Source organism: Mchenga conophoros, linkage group LG1, assembly GCF_057382185.1.
Source record: "Mchenga conophoros isolate Kocher_MC1m ecotype Shallow Benthic linkage group LG1, M_conophoros_male_GT1.1, whole genome shotgun sequence".
Lineage (NCBI taxonomy): Eukaryota > Metazoa > Chordata > Actinopteri > Cichliformes > Cichlidae > Mchenga > Mchenga conophoros.
The window spans coordinates 14532244-14554918 of NC_140526.1; the positions used below are offsets into that span (position 1 = coordinate 14532244).

Here is a 22675-nt window from a genome sequence, read left to right on the forward strand (position 1 = left end):
ATGATGTCTCAGGTTTTACATTTAAACAAACACAAGTTATTTAAAATGTCTGTACATTTATACAGTTAAAAGCATACAAAATTGTACATACAAAATACAGTCAATTAATGTTTCTTATACACGTACAAACAAAATAATCACACAGCCTTCTGGAGCACAAAAAATGCCCTGCATCTGATATAAACAGCTCAGAATTCTTATTCTTGCACACACTGAAACAAATTTATTTTTTACATGATAACAATCTGATGAAATATAATTGAAAATATTTGACATGTAAGAACATACATGCAAAACAAGCATCTACAAAAATAACCCTACAAAAATATCGACAGAAGCCAGCTACCATGTCACACAAATGATTGCCTCCACGTTCCTTAAAGCTCTCCGTGTTGCCTGCACCTGCAAAGAAATCTAAACACTGAGTAATTCTAAACAACTGAATCTGCAAACAGATATCACAAAAATCAAAAGTAGCACTGTGAGTTACGGAGCCTAGCAACTTTGTTTCAAGGATAAAAATGCCTCTTTCCTGTGCACGTACAGTCCCCAGACATCTCAGACAATCAGTATATCTCGCTGAGAACATAAATGTATTTCCAAAACACGAACATTAACCTATTTCATGGAGCAGCACATAAAGCTTAAAAAAAAAAAAAAAAAAAAAAAACAGAACAAAAAAAAAAAAATCCCTTTCCTGTTTTTGTTCTGTTTGACAATTAGTAATTTCAGTCCTGTCTACGACAAGCCAAAAGTGCACATCTGCTTCAGTTATATGTGTTTTCCAGTCAGGAAGAAGAGCGGCCGGTCCTCTTTGGCATTGGCAGTCTGGAACTCATCACTGAGCCTAAACCTCCACTCTTCTTCCAGCTCCAACCTGCCCACCGTCTCCCTCAGCGAGCTACGATCTGCGCTGATGACACACAGAGTTGCACCTAAAGCAAGCAGACAGGAGGGAGAGCGACACTCTTTAACAACAGTGACACAGAGCAAGAAATAATTACAACAACGAGAGCATGGCTTCACCTTTTTGAAGTACTTTCCTGATCTTTATTCCCTTTTTTTCCTTTGATCAATATAAAGTGATAACTACTGACTAATTTGCTCTTATTTTGTGGGACTTAATGTAAATTATAACTGTTCTAGCTTTACTGGTATTTGTTTACTTAAGTAGAAGTGAAGAAGATTGCTGGTCTGATATTCAGAATGATATCAATCCGCTCCAAATTCTACACTGCACACTGCTTTGACTTCTTCTTAAATGAGTCACCTGTAACAGACATGCTTATTGTCTACATTTGGTCTGCTGCTGCACCTTTAAGGAAGGTGAACTTCTTGAGGAACCCGGGAGTCACAAAGGAGTCTGCAAAACAAAGGAGGAGGCCGCTGAACAGCAACCCTGCTGTACTGATGTTCACAGAATGAGGTCTGGAACTCACAAAACACACAGTCACCTACAGGAAGCAAGAAGATTAGAGTCTTTATGAAGTGTATGTTGAAATATAATATTAGATATTATGATATTAGAATTTCTTATTTGTGTAATTTCTTTTTAAAACCATGTCTACATGTATGTGTAGATGTGGAGTGTGTGTGTCTGTATACCTCAGGTCCCAGGTTAAGGTAGCAGTCCACAGACAGTACAGGGTGCGTGTAGTTCTTGGTGCTGAGTGGAAACAGTTTATGGCTGTTGTGCTGGAGATATTTTTCCAGAAGGAGCTGAGCTGGTGTAGCCAAGAAAAGGTGCTTACTGTCTGGGGCACAGATGTACTGTGAGGGGCTCACAGAGGTGGGAACATCTGTCATCTGGAGACAAAATTCTTTGCTTATTAACAATAGCTTGTGAAAGTAATAGTTTTTTTTTTTTTTATGTAATTGCAGAATGACAAGGAAAAAAATATCAATGACTATCTGTTGCCCAGTTTATGATTGCTAGTTTATGTTTTGATTTTGCTGACTGTGGACGATACCTTTGTCTTGATAATAAATGTTCTGTATCCTCCAATGGCGATCTGCTTCTTCATGACACTGAAGTTGTTGAACCTGCAGACAAGCAGCCCGGCACTGTGCAGCCTCAGAGTGAAATCGACGTCATGACAGGTGAAGCGGTTCTGGTCATACTGGACATTCTGACTCCGGTCAACATTGAGGAGGAAGAAGTCATGGAGATGACCTCGAGAGAAGGGTTCCCACAGTACATTACCTGGTTTAATACAAAGGGAAAAAAGTTACCATAAATATTATTTGAAGGCACAAACAACTTATTTTAAATAGTTGCTTTTTTATGTGAAAAAAATAATCTCTGATCAGTAAGTTTGTTTGCCGGATTAAGTTAGAAAAATGCGGGGAAATAATGGAAGCAACTGTGATTTGTTTTCTTATAAACAATCTGCTACACCTGCTTTTGGTGAGGTAAAATACATCAAGTAAAGTTGGGTGCACCCATTGACCTTTACCCCTTCTTCTCTTTTTACTTTATTTTCAGTTGTTTAAGAGAGACCAAGAACCTGTAATGTACTGCAAATTGGCAGATATTATAAAGTTTAATTATTTATTATGAAAAGAATATTTTTCAATGAAGAAAAATTGATTTTTGCATGTATATAATATCAGTTATAGCGCTTAGAAAAAAAAAAAAAGAAATTGCCAAAAATCAGTATCAGCTGGTCATAGGAAAAAAATCAGAAAAAAGAAAATATTGCAGTCGGTGCATCTCTACTGCTATGGTCACCACTGACCTGTCAGCGCACGGCTGCTCCACTTCCTGATGCCACATAGACCATAGTAAGATAGGTCTGGACAGGCCTCCATGTGCTGTAGCACCTGTTTCAGTGACACAGCGTGCTCTAGTGGGCCACTAAGTAAAACAGAAATCAAACACTGGTTGTGTTAAATCAAACCAGAAAATAAAACAACAAACAACAAGTCCTTTAACTCATACAATGAATTATGTTGTAAATAATCTGTCACTATGTACTTGCGTGCTTCTAGGTCTACTGTGTTCCACATAACACAGGAGTCATCAGCCAGGATGATGAAAGGCCAGACATCACCTGCTGGACCCCCTCCCTCCAAACGTCGGCTGCGTTCCAGCTCCAAGTTGTGATAGGAAAGCTCTTTAATCAGGAAGTGAGCAGCACCTGCGAGTTGGTTAAAAAAACTTTAAAACTTGGGTTGACTGTCGCTGAGAATACTTGGAGGCTTGGTGGTTCAATCCCTGGCTGCTCCAGTCTGCATGCTAAGGTATTCTTGGGTAAGATAGCAACCCCAAGTTGCTCGCCATGCATCCGTATGAATGCTATAGATTAAGAGCACTTAGGCCTAGAAAAAAGGGCTTGTGTGAAGCTGTGTCAATGGGTGAATGAGGCAAGTCGCATAAAGTGCTTTAAGTGCTCAAGCTGAGTAGAAAGCAGCTATATAAGAATAAGTCCACCAAAATGGTGATGAAGAAGATACTTTTGACTACAGCCTTATTCCATAAGAAGTCCCCACAGTTGATTGATCTGCATCATAGATTTTACACAGCATGGGCTTCATCATCCAGGATAAAATCCTCCCATTTATTGGGGGTAAACTAACTGTCGACCCTCCAGATTATGGAAGACTATGGATAACAGTTTACTTATTACTAACATGAGTAAAATACCTATTCCAGCACCATTGAAGACAGTGGGCAGCACCAGCATGATGTGGTTGGGCCAGTACTTTTTGTAGACGGCCATCTCATATTCTTTGACCACCAGGATATGCAGATGAGAGGCTCCATCCATGGCGTGGTACAGGTTAAACAGACCGTGCTCGTGACGGCCGGTGGTTGGGGTGAAGATTGGACTCTTGATGCAGTCTGGGCTCTGGGAAAGAAGGGGGAAAATAAATAAAATAAAAATAATGCTAATAAAAAGAAAATTGTTATTTTTAACGTGAATTTCATTAATAAAATTCTGTATTACTATGTGGAAAAATAAATTAAAATAATGCATGCAGGCTATACTAACAGCGTCCTCAGGATACCCCAGGATTTTATTAAAAAAATATATAGATTATGTTGAATTTAAACTCTATTTAAAGTCCAGGAAATAGTCACAGATCAGAGCATTTCTGACTGATGCAAGAAACAAATCTTGTAATTTCAAACAATACTTTCTCAAACCCGAATCTTTTGTTTGCATAATTTTGTGAAAACAAATAAGAACTGCTGGGCTGGTGGGACAATTTTAGCAATTGCTAAGCTAATTGCACCACCTAGTGGAACCACCTGGGTGTTGCACTGTGGCAAACCCCACAAATCTGTTCACAGAAATAGTCAACAAAAACAGCGGATGAAAATGTTCATGGAAGCAGATAAGGCAAAGAATTCCTTTTAAATCTTGACACACAAAACTTCTTCTTCTAAATTCTACTTCTCTATTATAATTACCACCTTTTTCTTGATGTGAGGTGAACAGAAAGGGGAACATTTATTTTCAATGATCAAGTTAAATGATCAAGAACACACCCAGTCAGAAGTGAGCGGCAGCCGCATGCTCTCCAGTTGGCCTCCGGGTTGGCTGAAGCTGAAGTATTGCTCTTTAGACTTTGGGATGATGAAGTAGAGCTGGATCTCTTCCCCAAGCAGTAGATGAGTGAATGTGAAAGCATGCAGTGTTGACTCGCACATCTAAATTATGAGTAGAGACAACTGTCATGTTCACATGTCAAAGACAGTTTGAGTGCGATTTTTTAACTCTGTCTGCTTGCATGTACTGTCCTGACCTGGTATCTAGAGTTGAAGCCCAGGTATTGATGACACTGTTCGCAGTGATGATATGTGTTGTAGGCTGCATACTTAGACAACTTTATCCTAGCTGTCCGCCGACGTAGGTACACATCTTCCTGTCGCACAGGATTTCCTGGAGAACAAACAACCAAAGGCAGATAAGGACCAAAAAACAAAATACAAAAGTAACAGGTAGCACAGCTACAGGTAATATTCATACTATGCACATATAGTTTTGGCTTTGTGTTAATATATTGATAAATAGATCAAGTTTTTTCCAGCTTTACTTACCTTCAGAGTTCGGTTTATATCCAGGGCAGTATATGGTGCTGATGTCATCATATTTGGAGTCGTGGATGGTGTAGTCGAAAGGCATCGTCCTCGCAATCTCTGGGTTGGGCCAGGGAGCACTGGCTGGATGGTACTGCACTTCCTCTGTCTGGGAATCTGAAGATACAAAACATTTACAAATGAATACATTGAAAACAGGTTTATGTACAATCTGTACTGATTACTTAATAAATACTGACAGATATGATTTTATGATCCGAGCAGCGGCAAAAACAGTAACATAAGAATCTAAAAACTGGTGAAAGCTACAGGAAATGCACTGACTGCAGTTGATGTCTTCTTCATCGTAGATATCCACCTCCATCAGTCTGATCAGCATGCGCGACAGAATGCCCAGGAAGTGCAGGTATGCTCCTGTCTTACCCACCTGATGTCGGAAAACAACAAAGATAAAATAATGTGAATATAAAGTACAACATATGCTCGAGTTTGAATAAAACGAATAAAAACAGAAATCACCTGTGGGGGGCCACTGAGCAGCAACCTGCGAGGGTGGAAGTTGTCACTTCGGCCTTCTGTGCGATTGCTGCTGTCCATGTGGTACGAGCGAGGGACCGTCCACTGACGATAATAAAGTGACTGCTCTGTACATGTCATCATTTTACTCAGTAAAGGCCTGCACACAAAATACAAGATTGGTTGTATATATTTTGACTCACAAAATATTACTGTGGAATATTTTTTAGACTCTTTCACTTTCTATATGCTCAATGTTCATATGAAAAACATGGAAATATACGCACATATGTGTTATAAATTGTTGTATATGTCCCCTACCTGAAACTGCTTGCCCATGCAACAGACATGTGTGGCAGGAATGAAGTACATCGTGGAAGCCCGCTGCTGTCACTTGCAGTGATGACGTTGTAGAGGGCACGAGGCAGGAGCACAGAAGGTGGCCGACTCGCTCCCCGTGCCCAGGAGCAGCTCGGATCAGGCGAGGAGGCTCGCGGAGAGGACGAGCCCGATGATGTTGATTTAGAGCGTATTTGCATCTGGGAAAGTAACGGTTGTTGTGGGGGCATTTGAAGGTAAGGTTGAGAATTTGTTTGAGATAACAGCTGAATTTGAGTCTGGGACTGCAGCTGGGAGATCTGCTGAGACTGCGAATAACATGGAGCATAAGGTTGCGTTTGGGATTCTGGTGCAGTTTGGGGACATGGAAAAGACTGAGAGGAGCACTGTGGCTGAAGATGAGTCTGTGACTGTGAGGAAGACTGTGGGGCATCCAAGGCCACCTTCTCAACATTTGGAGAGGTGGCGCTTTGAGCAGGGTTAAGATCCAGAGCTCCACTATCTGGGCATGCCTGGAGTGGCTGGCTGGGCTCCCCTGAAAATACCAGGAAGAAGAAAATATATAGCATGTTTTCTTTAAAAAAAAAAAAAAGAAGCATTTATCATTTTCCCAAACAAAATGAGTTTATCTATCTCTTTAGATATGAAATATAGTTTTTGTGAAATCTTACCATTATCTTGTCCTTCCTCCTCTTCATTGTCAGTACTACTGAGTTTTTCAGCATCGCTTTCGAGCAGGTCACTTCCTGATCCAAGGTTTTGTGGTGGTCGTGACTCTTTCTTCACTAGATAAGCAGCCAGTCCCAACTCTTGTTCAAGCGTGGTACGCTGCAGGTATGAGCAGCTTATCACTCGAAGGTCACAGTACTTTAGGGACCTGTTGAAAGAACGACCCCTTTGTTTAAACTCAAAATTACAACTATGACAGCTTTTTTGACTGTGATGCAAGAAAATGTGGGGTTATACCTTTTTAATCTGTTAAGGCCAAAACAGAAAGTAACACTAACACTAGAACAAAGGTAAATACTGTCATGTGAAAAATCAGGGAGGGATGAATAAAATTCAAGTAAGCATACCTGGGAAGTGACTCTCCTAATGGCTCAGCCCCTGAAAGGATCAGGATGCAAGGGAGGGCTTCCAGCTCCAAGTAGGTACAAGGAACCCAGTCAGCATCCTGGATCTTCAACCATTTCTACATGAAACAGAAGGACAAATCAGACTACATGCAGCTTTCAAAGTATCTGAGAATCTTTTGTAGTTCTCTGCAGGTGAAATCATATATAACATATTTCTGAAGAATTACTACCCCACCTTGATCTGATCTGTAAAGGACTGTCCAATACTCAGAGCTTGCTTGGGATTCCCCAGTATGATTTCGAAATTCTCCTCCAAACCCAGCTGCTTCCTCACTCTGGACAGCCGTTGGTGGGCCCACGCTGCCAGAGCCAAAGAGGGGATTCGCACTAGTACCATGTGACCATGATGGACCGGACACTGCTGTGCAGCATTGACCAGTGACTGTACAATTTCCATGGTCTCCACTGAAGTGTGTTTTTGGAGATTGTGGGAACGGTTGAACCTTCCAGACACAGCCATCAGAGCAACACAGTAGTGCTGGATCAAAACTGTGGTCCGGATCACAGCACTGTGCAGCTTTGGAAACCTGGAAATCAGAGACAGAAAGATCATAAAGCCTTCTTGCTGTGTTCTTGATATAATTTTAAAACTCCTTTTTTAATCATACAGTGTTTATGTTGATTTAACACATGTGAGTGCACAACCTTTCTTCCAAGGTAGCTGCCATGCTTTCAAATGAGGAATCATAACGCATCAGAGGCAGGCTGTTCCCTGAATGAGTCGACTCCAAAAGCTCTGACACACCAAAGTACCGTGTCCTCTCATGATACAGGTCCACATCCTGTATACACACAGCCAACAGATTTAGCCACTTGTGTGAACATATAGGCATTGCTAGTCTAAAAATGTTACACTAAAAGAGAGTACCAATCACATAGAAAATTAAATCTTACATTACTAAATGCAGACGGCCAGTGGATCTCGTTGTAGGGACTGATGCGGGTGCATTGTGTCTGAAGAGCAAAGGGAAACGAAGTGACGTGCAGAATCAGGATGTTTGTAGCATCTCTGACTTGTCGGGAGTTTAACAGTTGGTCCACAAGACCCAAACCACTATCTGAGCTGCTGTAGGTTGCACTGAGAGTGTTAAAGAGGGACAAAAGGGAAGAGATCCAAAGAGACTGAGTAAACACACTCGATTTGCTCTTGTTGTACCAGTTCTGATACTGTTAAAACAATGACAACTGAAAACAATAATCATTACATTTTTCTTTTTACTTTGCACACAAACCTGCTAATATCCCAGTGGGCATGGTCGTGGACCAGGATGTAAAGTGTGTACGAGTTACTGTGTGCTTCCCGGATCAGGCTGTCAATACGTGCCTGAGCGCTGTGGTCCATCTTGACCACATAACGTTCAGCCTCTCTGTGAGAAACACATGCCTGGTCTAAACTGCCAAGCTCCTGCAGAACACCTGACAAATACAGAGGAAAACACAATATATATAGGAATAAACACATTAATTCAGATTCTTTTGATTAATGAAGAACCATGAACACGATTGCTGGCAAAAGACTTATGTGACTAACCAGAACTCCAGAGGTGGAGAATAGTCTGCTGAAATGTAACTTCAGAGGGCGGTACAAGGATGAGGAAGCTGACCCTGTCAAAGGAGCCAAGGTCCAGGTTCTGTGTGCTGGAGTCGGCTATAGCACAAACATGGGACAACAGCTTTCTAGCCACTGCCAGCTGGATGGGACGCACCTCTCGCCAATCAACAGAGTATTCTACACAAATACAAAAACAAATTTTAGGCCATGTCACTTGACTCTGATGTATCCACTTACTGTATCCACTAAGTCATGTGTGCTTTACCTGAACAGGTGTCTTTGGGACCTGAAGCTGTGTCTTTTGGGCTGTCTTTTGAAAGGTGTGCATGTGAGTCCTTTGGACTGTGTGTGACTATGGGACTTTTATTACTCCTCTCCTCAGCTGATTCTTGGCAGCTAGATAAAGGAGATGGCTCACTGCTGTCCAGAATGGCATTGTCCAGAAGGGAATCTATATCACCATCTGCAAAACATAAAGCCGCACAACAAGTTAGGAAACAATCACTAAAACAGAGCAACAGGTCACAGATAGAGAGACACACCTTGTCCGAGGGAATTGCAGTAGTGGATGAGTTCTTGTGCAACACCAGTGGAGAGCTGATGGGCAATTTCTTTCAGACCCTGACTGGGAGAGAACATACTCTCTGCCAAGGCACGACACTGGTGCTTACCTACAATACAATACAATACAATACAATAAAATACACAAAGACGATAAAGACCACATTTTTCACATACAGTATAAAAGGCATACATTAAAAATACAGATCCCACCTGTAACTACCACACAGGACTGTGTTTCCTGTCCTGGAGCAGTGACAATGATGACCACATAGTTGGTGTTTTCAAGCCGGCCTTCCATTAACCTGCTGAAAGTTAGGTGGAGGCCTTGAGTCAAAGATCCTACATCCTTCCCCAACACTACCACGCCCTCACCATAAGATGATGCAGCCAGCTGGGCAAGCCAGGGAAGCTGGCTGGGGGTCAAGGGTTGTGGGCTTTGTGAGGGCAAAGACAGATACTGGGGGAGCCCAGGCAATACAGGGGGGATCTGGAGACAGAGTAAGACGAAAACTTTGTTAATTTATTGTCATTATGTTTTCTCTCTTTTTTCTCAAATATTTTGCATGAAAAAGTTATTAATATTTGCTTCACTGTACTAAACAGCTGAAAAGAAAGCTGTGGTGTTATGAAGTGTTTAAAAAGCCCTGTAGATATGTACCTTAAAGTCTCCTAAATTCAAATATAGATGTATAAAAAATTTTTTATTTTTTATTTTATTTCTTGCAGCATCTGACCTCTATGCCATAGTGCCTCCCTGGGGTTCCAGTTGTTTGAGGTTGCTGGTACTGTCTGATCTCACTGAGGTGGGACTCCCTCCAGGATCTCATGAATATTTGTTCCAAGTCCTCAACCAGAGGCACCTGGTCAGACCCTTGGAAATAGAGGTGAGAAACAAAACTTAACATTTATTCATTTAAAACAGTTTAGCAAGTAAAAAAGCCACAGTTTTGATGAACTGTTTACTACAACAGCGTGTTTCTGAAATAAAGATTGCATACTTACCAAGCTGAACAAGGTAATAGACAGTGAGCAGAATCTGCATCTCAGTGGACAGTGGTTGAATGGGTGATGGCCCATAGTGCTGGTAGACTCTGGGTAGTGTTTGTGAGCTCAGATAACAGCTCTGAAGTAGAGAACTGACAAGTACATCACTTACATTGCCAGTCAGCTGAGGAAGAGGGCCATGACCTGCACACATTAAAAGCAGTGCACAGATAAAATAAAGAAAAATATAGACATAACGGGGAATGAGGGAGAATGAAACTCAGCTGGAAATAGGATGGAAAAAAATGTAATTCAGTTTTATTTAGATACAATTCACAACAGTTGTCTCAGGTTGCTTGATATTGTAGTGAAAAACCCAACAATATTAGAAAGAAACTTCAAAAACAAATCCCCCTATGAGCAATCACAGGAAGGAAAAACGCCTTTTTAACAGGAAGTAAACTCCAGCAGAAAAAGTCTCAGGGAGGGGCAGCTGTCCAGAGAAGAGCTCAGACAGAGACAGGACAAAAGACAGAGCCAGAGTATAATCTCTGAATGGTTTAATACAGTAGTGGTGTATAAACACAAAGAGGGTTTATGATGAGTGAAGTGCTGGGAAGTCCCCCAGTACCCAAAGCTTATTGCAGCATAACTAAGGGATGGTTCAGGGTCACAACTATAAGTTTTATCAAAAAGGAAAGTTTTAAGACTCATCTTAAAAGTAGAGAGGGTATCTGGATCAACTGAAGATGTTTCAGGGTGTTTTTAGAGCAACCTGATAATCATGAATTACAATAGCCCTACACAGAAGTAATGAATGCATGAAGAAAGATTTTTAGGGTCGAGTACAATAACCTCAGTTTTGTAATAATTTATAATTAGTAAAATAAAGGTCTTATGAGTCTTTATGTCTTAAAGGCTTGTATGTATGTAAAAAAGTAAGCATTTTCTGAAGTAATACATTAACAGACAAATGCAAATGAATAAAGTTGTTGGTGCAGAAAAGGCAAAAACTGAATGCAAGAAAAAAGGAAAAAAGAGACATAGGTGACCTATGTATTTGTATTTTTCTTCAGTTAACACAGTGAAGTCTGTAAGCTGGTTTAGGCAGGCACCTCGTACTCTTTGGCCTCACACAGACTAAACTGGACCAATTTATCTATTTACATAGCAGACTCTCTCACCTCTACCTCGGGCATGTCAATACTGGTGTTGTCCTGCATCACCGCCTGTTATTTCAACTAATTTACTGCTCCAGCACCCACAAGAAGGCTCCAGCTGTTGATTCATCATACTTAACTCACAACCTCAGTCTTACTTTTTGGCAGACTGGAAGACTTGGATGGAAATACTGTGACGGAAGGAACCAAATATTTAAAAAACACAACATGTGGTAAGATGTTGGCTGGCGTGGTGAAGGGCAGATAGGTTAGGAAAATTTAGTGAAAACACAAAGTTAAGTTTACAGAAAACAGAAAGGGGCTAAAAGGGTGGAGGGGAGGCTGACCAACACCATCAGGTGTTGGCTGGGCTCTGATCCACGAGGAGGGGCAAGCTAAACTAGCCTTTGACTAAAAATAACTCACCCGTAAGAAAAGCTGAGTTCAGCTGAATGGAAAATTATGATGAAATACAAGCTGGATGTGGACTGTCACAAATCCAAATAATCTTGTGAAACCTAACAGCATGTTCTCTTACTCAAGTGCAACACATTCCTAATCCATGAGTCCGCGAGGACCTGCTTGGGTCTGAGTGACATTGATTGCATCATCAGAGGTAAGCTCCTTGCAGACATCTGCATGTCCTCCAGTTTATTGTGACACTGCAGTACCTACACTACAAGGACACCAGCATATCTTTTTATCCAGGCAGACTAAAATAAATAATATAGGAACTACCACACATTCATGGCATCCACAGTTGACCAAGTGTGAGCACAATTCCAGCCTTAGTAAGGTAGAGTAGCTCTCACTCAAATTTCTAACCTTTGAAAATGACAGGTTGCAGTCTGCAGGTTTGCAGCAGCTGATCCGGAACTATTACTGGCACCTCTGGAGGAGAAAGCGGTGTTGAGATCCACTGTGATGAACCCTGTTGGGCTGTAGTCTCTGCATACAGAAGGAAAATACAAATATTTAGACAGAAAAACACACAAGAAGATCATACAACACACAACTGTCTTGTTGATACGTTTATAGAGTCATAGTAGAAGTAAAATATAGTCTTTTTTTCCTGATTGTACCTGCTCTGGAGCCGTTGGTGGCGACAGAGGACACTGATAAAGTTGATGAGGCCAATGAAGATGGTGGCGTTTTCGCTGTGCTCTCAGGCAGACTGCTGGTAGACGATTCAGGTGACCAGCCCTTGTGCCTCTTTTTGGGAGGCCCAGTATTTACATGTACCCCTGAAAGATGAATAAAAAGAAAAAGAAAAAGCTTATTGAGCTTGACACACTCAACTGGAATATAATTAGATTTAAATCTTTAAATTGCACCATTTCTCATTTTTTCCAGATGCGCAAACTCTACTTCTCCTGCATGTTTTGACAGTTAATTTGTTAAATTCGATTTTTTTCTACAACTCAGGTTGTTTTAGGATTGATTTTTTTTTAAACATCGAGTAATCTTGGTCAACAAACCAACAGAACATCTGTGATTTTGGTTAATCCAACAAAAAAAAGAAAAGAAAAAAGAATTGCATCTTAGTCATGCATCAACCTGTCTTTTCCTCTTCAGTTTCTGTTGTAATACTGTAATATGGGGGACACATAAAAGGCCCACTTGTTAAAAGGACCATGAAAAAACAACACTGACAGGAAGGAAGCTTTTCAATAAGAGAGAAAGCAGGAAAAAGAAGATGAGACGGGGTATTTTACAACCTTGGTTTATAGAGGTGACAGACTGAAGCAGAGGGCGGGAGAAAGACAGACAGAAAAAGGGGATGTAGAAATTTAGTGCCTGAAGTGCTGGCAAATGAAAGCAGGGAAAACAAAAGACATCCCTCTGCAGACAATGCAGCTGGCTGGCGTCTGTATAGCAGGGGTGTTATAACACACACACACACACACACTCACACACACAGTGTTTTGACTAATGGAAGCAGGAGCTCTGCTTTGAGAGGTGAGAGGACCCTTGGGAGGGGGTCAGTGACAATAGACACAAAACTCACTGTGTTTACATGCACACAGAAGCCAAGAGATCAGGTTAAAACAGCAAATTAAAAAAATTCTGCAACACATTACATAAGCTGTGTATGCAACTACTTTATGAGATATTAGATTTGTAGCATAACCAAAACCCCTTTAAACAAAATATCATCTGTAAGCCTTTAAACCAACTGGAATAAACTGCAGAAGTCACCGGAGTGCACAGTGTACCTGTAGCTGAGGGTCTTCCAGGCCCTGACTGATTTAAAGGTGGCTGAGTGTTGGAGGGAACAGCCTGGTTGTCATTTATCAGAGTGTGGGAGACGTCAGCTGTTTGTGCCTCCGTATGTGAAGCTGCCATTAGCAGAGACAAACAACAAAGTTGAGTCAAAATAATCAACAGTAATGAATGAAACTTTTCATTGAAACTATTTCTGTAATAATTGCATTCACTCTTCACTTTTGCTCATTTAAGCAAAATACAGATTGTCTGTTTACAAATTTTTGACGTGCCAATAACCCTGAGCAGCCTTGTGTTTAAATAAGACTTGCACCCTGAAAATGATTCAATTAAATCTTTTTTAATACAAACAAAAAATGATGACAAAAAACCAAAAAGGAACCCAAGAATCAACTTGTCTTTCCTGGAGCTTATCTCTGTATTGTTTGTTACCTGATGGCTGGCTCAATGCTTGATTTGGCGGCTGTTCATCTGGTGTCGATTGGCCTTCTGAGAGGGTGGGTCCCAACTGTCTCATCCTGCCATCTGATATGGAAAAAAATATCACCACTGAGACAGAAACGCAGCAACAAGCTGCTGTAACGGCTAGCTTTAAATGTGTGTATGCATCAATGTGCAGGTGTGCGAGGTTCATGGGAAGACAAAGTGTTCCAGTCATGGTCTGAAAGTTCAGCAAAGTTATCCAGACGGCATAATAATAATGGCATCCTTCTTAAAACTGGGCTCAGGGAGGAAGGCATACTAATAAGCAGTCAGTGAGAGTTACAAGCGCATCAGAAAACCATGTAGCAGAAAAGATTAAAAACAGTATCGAGTAAAAACGCGACGGTCCTGGAGACGTTTGTGGGGAACGATGACGATAACTTACTTAACCAGCCAAACACATGAACTTCCGTCACTGGGTTTAACCTAGTTTGGATTATTATTAAACAATAAGCAAATAGGAAAAGAGCTTCATCCATGAGAACAACATATATATTCCACACTTCTTAATATCAACACTCCTTCGTGCTTTGAAAACGAGCATTAAGAGATTTCTTGACTGGTAATATTGCAGCAATACATACCCCGAGCTCCGATTTTTGTTTTTAAAATAAGTCTCACATTTTACTCCTAAACTTCAGGATTAACAAATCATGAAAAAACACAAGCGCTTTCACTTCATAAAAGTTCATCAGTAAACTATTATGCCTCTGTCTACAGTCTACGCTCTCCAGTATGACCTCTCACTTGCACTTATGGCTTTACTACTTATTCACTTGGTTGGGAATACATGAGCCAAAGATTCTACACAATGGATAATTATTTTGAATATGATTTGCTTTTGGATGTTAAATGAATAAAAAATAAAAAAAACACAATGCTGTATATGTACATGACTAAGCTACAGCATTAGCTGTGAGAGTTTGGTCATTGTTTACACTAAAACAAGCATTGGGTGTTTTGTTTTTTTTGTCCTAACAATGCTAACTGAAATATACCGAGAAGGATTTTCAAAATAAAATCAGACCTTGAGACCTTCTCATAAAGTTAATTAATCTGTCAATGAAACCATCATTTAGTGGCAATGTTTTTCATTCCCTGTCTTTAATTTGAGCGGAGTAGTAAAAAAAAAAAAAAAAAAAAAAACATATCAAGAGCAATTTATTTTATTCAATGGACTACTACCTGTTTAAAAATAAATACAAAAGACCACAAATTAAAACAGCAGAGAGCACCTTTTATCTTTACTGCATCATGATGCTTTTAACAGTCCACTTTTTATTCTGAGCACTTATGTTTAAGTTATGTTTAAGAGGGGATAGGGCTCATCTATAAACTGCTGGAAAATGGTAAACTATATTTCAAGGCAGATCTAGGTTCTGCCCCGTGCTTTATGTTTTTCTTTATGTGAATCCTATTTAATGCAGAAGATGGACACCAGTAATTGCTGAATCTAAATCTGATCAAAGACAAATGTTTCTTGAAAAAAGACGTTTATGCACATCTGTGACCTACAGTGTTTAGTCACTACAATTGAATAAATCGGTGTTTGTGCTACAATCAGGAAGTCAACTTAACTGTCTGACTACATTAACATGTGTGCACCTCTTACCATTTCCCCTCCAACAGATGGGAGCTCCTCTGACGAGCAAGCCCTGGCTGTTTCGGTACAGATAGTACTTCAAGTGCTTCTGTTTCTTGGGCTGGGTGTTGAGCTTCAGGTTAATGTGATTGGAGAACTCTGTGAAATAGCGGAAACCTTTCTCTCCACAGCCCATACAGTTTCCTGAGAAACCTGTTGGGGGTACCAAAATGAAAAAAAATTATTACAATAAAAAGTATAGAAAATAAAAAGTATTTTTTGCGTATCCCTACATTCACACAACTGAATGGCACAAATGCACTCTTTATTTTCCTCTTTCAGCTGATTTTTTGTTAACAACAATTTCCTGTTTCAGTCTTCTCCCTCACCCAACAGTGCGTAACGACCCCGTTCGTCTGGCAGGAAGCGGCGGTCCACAGCGCAGACCAGCAGGTTCTCAGGAAGAGAAGGAGACTTTACTCCAACCAACATGAACCCAGGGGGTACATCCAAGGGATCAGAAGCAAGGGAGGACAAGCGAAGGTCCTTGCCTGCTTGACAAAAGCCTGTGGAGTGGAAAATCAGGACAGAAAAGTGCTTTTCAGTAAATGAAAGGGCAGTGTGCCTTGTGATTGACAGTCCAGGGTGTAACCTGCGCTTCATCCGATGACAGCTGGAACAGATTCTGCACACACACATCCCTTAATTGGATAAGTGGTCAAGAAAATTAATTAATGAGTAGTACATTTTTATTGTATTTATTTTTATTAAAGAGTGAATACAAAATTAGACACAGAAGACAGCTCAACTCAAGAGTAGGTACAAATCCTGATTTTTTCTCCATTACTTCACCCATCATGTACAACGCATTCACAGAGGACGTAACGCCTAAAAGGTACATCTCCTTGTCACTGTTCCAGCTCCGAATCCTATTTATAGTCACTATCTTGCACATGTATTCCTGAGAGTGTATGTTTATTGGTTTTATATGGTGTTTATGTGTATGTATACAAACCGTCAGTGGTGCAGCATCCCTCAGGTGGGGGCTTCATCTGGTAGGGTATCGGAGGACTATTAGACTCTGAGCCATCTTCATCTGTTTAGCATGTTTGAAGCACAACCAAAATCTTTACATTTTCAGCATAAAAAACGTGACAGGAAAATAAAAACTAAAGAAACTGAGATTCAGCTGAACATCAGAAAGTCATCAAACCCTTGTGTTGTTCAAAATATCATTTCTCATGACCATCCATAAAACCCACCGTCACGTGCCAGTGGCTGCTCTGTCTCAAGGTATAACTGTGAGAAGACAGGTCGGGGTATTATCGTGTCCGACCTCAGTGAAGCCTCAATGGAGTTATGGAGGACCTCCTCAAAACGTGTGGTCCGCAGCTGGCCTGCATAAGAGTTCCCCATTGATGTCCTGTAAAAACAAAGTGACCTTATCTTGTGATGGACAGTACAGGACAATTTGTCCATGCTAATGGTATTTTTTTTAGTTACTTTAGAAAAAGAAACTGCAAGATGGGAAAAAGACCACATAGAAGTTCTGTGATGTTTGTGGTTTCTATGGAAGATGATTTCAGAGGAAGAGGATTTCAGGACTTCTTAAAAAAATAGCTACCGGTATGTTATATTTTTTTTATCTTTGGTCCAGATGCATGTTTCAAGCACACACAAAGCCTACAAAGGTGACATTCAAGTCTTATTTATCATAAATAGTTAAAAGGCCTCCTTTTAAGGTAGAATTGATTTTGAAGTAGCGCACACACACACACACACACACACACACATCTAGTCACAAAGAAGCACAGGGAGAAACACACACACACACACACACACACACACACACACACACACATGCGCACACACGTCTAAACAGTGGTTACTGGTGGATGGAATCTGTCCAGACAGCATGATATAAAATCAGCTGCTCTGACAGTGTCAGGGCACCCTGACCTAGACGCTACTCCCTCCCTCTGTTTTTCTCCTTTCTGCTCTAGTGCATCTCTCTCTCGCTCTCTCTCCGCTCTCTCCCTGCTTCGTTTCGCTTCTCTACTCTAAAACAGATGAGTCTGTTTTTCTTTTTTTTTTTTAAAAAAAAGTCAATTACATAATAATACAAAATGTAATAAAACACTGAGTATTTTCATAAAAGACTTCTGTCAGAACCAAATGTGCTGCAGAGAGAACAAACTGATTCAACACAGGGGGAGAAAAAAAAAAAAACAAGAAAAAAACAAGGCTGAACAGTAAACACCAACTTAATCCCCCTCCTCCAAACCTCTGAGTGCTCATATACTAGCTGCTACAAGCACAGACCCACACAAGCTGCACATTACTGACTGGCAAACCTGGGTACACGAACCAAATAGTCAGAAACCTGAAGGGTAGATTAATTTCTTTTTAAAGGCTTGCATGTCAGATTACAGCCTTAAAGCTGAGTAAGTACCTTACACTATGGTTCTCTAAACCATGAGGCTCATGTACAAAATCTTTAAAAGCCAAAATATGACATCCAGTTTTAAATATCGTGGTATATGGATTAATGAGTAACAGATGTTAGTTTTCGGTCTCAGTTTTCTGTAATTTCAGCTTAAACTGACATGAACTGCCATTTATAATAAAAACTGCTGTATTCATTTACTTAACTGACCTTTAAAGAGTTTAATATCTTTACAAAAGTTAAACCTGGTTAAACTTTTCCCTAAACATCTATCTATCTATCTATCTATTACTGGGACAAGTCTTCTCTTGATTTCAGTTTTATTTTCTCATCTTGAAACACTTGTTGGAAAGAGACACACGTCCTCTCTCTCACATTTCCCATACACATACCTTACCAGTCAACCTTCTGCTTCCACACTTTCATATGTAAAGAAGCAGAGCTGGCTTTTAATGCCTTGCACCGTCTTGTAGAGAGCAGAAGACAAAAAGCCCTGTCATAACACAGTCGGGACTGAGAGGAAGTAATCACACCTTCTACCAAAGCGCAGTCTGATCTTTTTACAACCACAGAAAGAGACTGTGGGGAGGGAAATGGAAGGGAAAGCAGATTAAAGCAGAGAGGTGTACTCCACCTTTTACTGAATCTTAACCAAAATCCTAAACTTCAAATAGGCAAATGCTGTCAATCTAAGGAAACAGAATTGGCTTTCCCTTGAGCTGTGTGGTGTGGTTTTGTAGCTACTTGTTAATAAAAAGTGGTTCCTTGTGCTATCACTTCAAAGAGAGATTTTCTTCACATATTGTTATGGGACACTCTCAAAGCATACAAAGCACTGACAGTAATCTTCTTCTGGGACTTGTATTGTTCAATAAAAATGCCCTCATCTTTAATCTCTAGCTGCACAACTAAGGAGGGAAGACATGATGCAGATTCTTTACTTAAGTAAAAGTGCCAACACAATGCAAAATCTTGCTAAGAATTAGCAGGAACATTACTGCAGCATTAATGCATTTTACTGTTGTAGATGCTTTTGTTTCAGCCACTTTTGATCAAGCTGCATACTTTTCAGTATAGCAATGCATCACATGCTAGAAGATCATTGAATGTTTGTAAAAAGAGTACCAAATATCTCTAAACAGTCCCCTTTTTATTAGCTCAGAAACATTTTGTTGTCACGATTTTGTGACAATGCAGTTTACAGTTGCAAAAGGGAGTTTATCGTAGTTTCTATATAAAAAGGAATAAATACATTTCTTAATGGGATGAGGAAACCTCATCTTTGAAGCTGTTTCTGAAATGTACTCGAGTATGAGTGTAAAATACCTAGGTAAAGGACAAATAGTCTAGTGCTATTTATTCAGTTACATTCTATTATATTACTTCTGTACTCTTACTGTTATAGGTCCTAAATTAATTCTTTTTACTACATGTTCCAAGCAAAACAGAGATCACTTACACATGAAGGAAGACATGCAGCCGAGATGACAGAAATTATCTCTGAACTAAAACTTTTAAGGAAGCTTTGTTGATCTTTTCTCCTCCCATCTCCCCCACCTTCCTCTCTCCTTGGCATGGAAGTGGGAGATCCTTTCAAGTCACCACCACCCCCCACCACCCTTCCCTTCTTCTCTTTCTGCCTCTGTTTCACCCTGGGGAGAGAGGCACTATTGTGGTGGTTTATGACCTCTTGGACCCTGTTCCCACTGCTGGCTTCAAACACAGCACCTCACACATACAAACCTGCAGTTAGGATCCTCCCAAAGCTCTGAGCACCACGCAATCCACACACTGCACTTTGCCACCAGTACATTTATATTGAGAACTTCAACACTTTTAAATAAATGGATGTAGCTGCCTTTAAATAACAAATGAAGAAGATGAGCTCGATTTGTTTATTTTCTTTTTTTAATGAAAAAAAACAACAACAACAACAACAACACACAGCACACATCTCGTGAGTCCCTACTTGCTAATATATGCAAACTTTCATGCACATGCTGACTTTTGAGGGCATGGATGAATTTGATTGAGAGACGTCTCATGACCGTGAGGTCAAAGGGGGGTTTAGATAACAATGTTTAGCTAAGGCTTTGATGTGGCTTATACTTCTTATACACATATGCACAAACATGCACAGTCACACACACACACACACACACACGCACATGTAGGCACTCGCGCATGCTCTCTCATAGGCTCTAGCTCAGCTGACACAAAAGGCTTGTCTTGAGGGGTGAAAGGTCATCCCGGGGAGGTCAGATAAGAACCCCAGGCTCTTTCTCCGTTGGCCAGGCACACATACCAGCCACACACAAACACATGCAGTAGCTTTTCTTTCTTTATGTTCAGTCAGACATGAAGGGTTGCAGTCTCCACACACCGCAAATATACAGCCATAAATCTTTGACTTCAGAGGACATTATATTAATTTACATTACCTTTCTGAAGACTAACTCTAAATTCAACTTTTAATTGCCTAACTGGAACCTAACCTTGAAACATGTCCTCAGCTTTATATTTAATTATTTACCTCATGGATTTAAAAAAAAATGTGTTCCTAGAAGTAAGACATAGCTAAACACATACGATACCATTACATAACAGTTCCTGTTAATGATCCTGTTAACACTGTTGGTCATATACATATATTCAGCTAATTGTGCATGTGACTGTGTGAGAGAGATAAGACGATAAGGCAAAGGAATGTCGAGCACGGTCAGCTGGTCAGTACAGCATGTCTTTCGGCACCAAACAGCAGAAATGGAAAAGAAAAAAAAGCCTCCAGCTTTGCAGATGCTCTGTGAGCACTGAGCCAAAGCCTGCCACATATGTAAGGGGAAGTCAATAATACACACACAAAAACACACAAGCGGACCTTTTGATAGGTCCATAACTGACCACTGACCCACAGTAAATGCTTTCATTCACACTTTGCTCAGCTGACACTGAATCGATGGTAAGGGAGCCAACTGGCCAACTGGTCAGGCAACTCTTCAGCCAGCCATCCACACATTGCACTGGGAAGCCACTCAGCCAACCACTCGCCTTTGCCAACACAAAGATATCCAATCACTGAAACTCAGCGATTTTTCACTGATGTTTCTTTCTGAGCATGCCTACATGTACATCAATTTTATAATAAAACACAACATTGCATCTGACAACATACAGTACACAATACATCTGTTGGAGTTTGTGCACAAAAATAAATAGCTGGAAGGGACTACAAAGCTCCAACTCCCTGAATTTTCAGTGTCTGCTACGCCTGCTGCTTCGCTATCTCACTCAGCGTCCTTCAGCAGTTTTTGTTTCTTCTGTTCTCTCTATCATGCATGACTCCAGGGAAACTTGTGTTGTCTACATGCATGCAAAATCAGTATGAACCTGCACCTTACGATGTAAAACAGTTTAGCTGCAGGATGGCTTACAACGTGACTAAAAAGGGTCTCATTACCCCAATATTATTTGTGTTATTTACTCTGTATCAAAAATTGAGTTTAGCTACACATTACACCTAACATGAAATAAATTTTCATGACACAAAAAGATTGATGTACAGGCTGTAACCACTGTGTTTAAGGACCTAATAGAAGAGAAAAATAGGCAATTTTCAAGACAACACATGATCTGTTGACACATCTACATAGATAATAAACAAAGTAACATAACAGGAGTATAAATGTCTCAACAAGTAGGCATCATTATTAGTTCATCTTACAAACTGCAGCCCAAATTAAACTTTATTTAATTAGTCAAACTGACCTTATGAGAAACTTTTTCATTACGTTGGTACAGTAGGAGATGGGGACAAACTAACAAACTATCTGCACTAGCAAACATAACTAATCCTGTAAAATAGTCAGATGTCTATTCATATTAATGTACAGAATTCACCTGCTTGCTGCTACTACTGCACATTCACCCAATGTGTATATATATATATATATATATATATGTTCTTCCGCTGCCAACCTAAATCCTATGTTACATAGACAGCTGTCCCTCACTATTAAATAAATACAAACGTAAAAGGTTAAAGGCACATACACCACGGGGGTTTCAAGCAAACAGTCAAGACACAGCGCCACAGCTCATACCCACTCTGCTCGCAGTGATCACTACAACATCATCTACAACCGAGCTGGCAGAGAATGTTTTTCATCAGCAAGAAACCCAAAAAGATAATGTGTCATGCCTACAGAAATTACACCAAAAAATGAACTGGCTACTGGGCGCACTTACCTCTACGATTCAGCGAGAAAAATCGAGCAACTACTCTTCAAGAAAAGCCTGCAAGCTGATCTGGTGTTGTGTCACCATGTCTCCGGTGCGAGAGACTACAGCGGGACTGATCGCGCGTGTCATCACCTCTGATCCTCCGCGTGGAAAGGTCCCCCCTCCCCCTCTCTCCTCAACAATGGTACAGTCCGACTGCGAGCGCTTGCCTTTTTTTTTTTTTAAACCCTAATTCATGTATCTTTTTCTTCAAAAGCAACAAGATACCATTGCTCTGTTACTGTATTATTATTATTATTATTATTATTATTATTATTATTATTAGGAGCGGACAACAGTAAAGCTGTGGGGATTTTTTTTTGCAAAAGTTATTTGTCACACAATGAGCTCCCCTGAAAAAA

At 40.3% G+C, this 22675-nt stretch overlaps 1 protein-coding gene across 2 annotated transcripts; it reads right to left on the reverse strand.

The window, feature by feature from the left end:
* On the reverse strand, positions 1-22377 carry greb1 (growth regulating estrogen receptor binding 1). Of its 2 annotated transcripts, none has more exons than XM_085267292.1 (34): positions 22281-22377; positions 16852-17012; positions 16605-16685; positions 15979-16155; positions 15620-15802; positions 13957-14049; positions 13515-13637; positions 12381-12542; positions 12124-12246; positions 10157-10342; positions 9889-10025; positions 9365-9641; positions 9133-9261; positions 8856-9053; positions 8570-8767; positions 8271-8454; positions 7933-8116; positions 7684-7820; positions 7214-7565; positions 6979-7094; positions 6574-6779; positions 5885-6437; positions 5567-5723; positions 5372-5474; positions 5048-5203; positions 4753-4889; positions 4496-4657; positions 3647-3851; positions 2978-3140; positions 2739-2857; positions 1971-2203; positions 1606-1806; positions 1316-1454; positions 1-935 (listed from the first exon to the last, which is right to left on the reverse strand). In XM_085267292.1, exons 2-34 carry the CDS (start codon positions 17003-17005, stop codon positions 772-774), a joined length of 5892 nt encoding a protein of 1963 aa, XP_085123418.1. In that variant the 5' UTR covers positions 17006-17012; positions 22281-22377; the 3' UTR covers positions 1-771. The 2 variants fall into 2 exon arrangements, with proteins under 2 accessions (XP_085123418.1, XP_085123428.1); XM_085267302.1 differs by lacking the exon at positions 22281-22377 and adding an exon at positions 19495-19633.
* Positions 22378-22675: the final 298 nt, after the last annotated feature.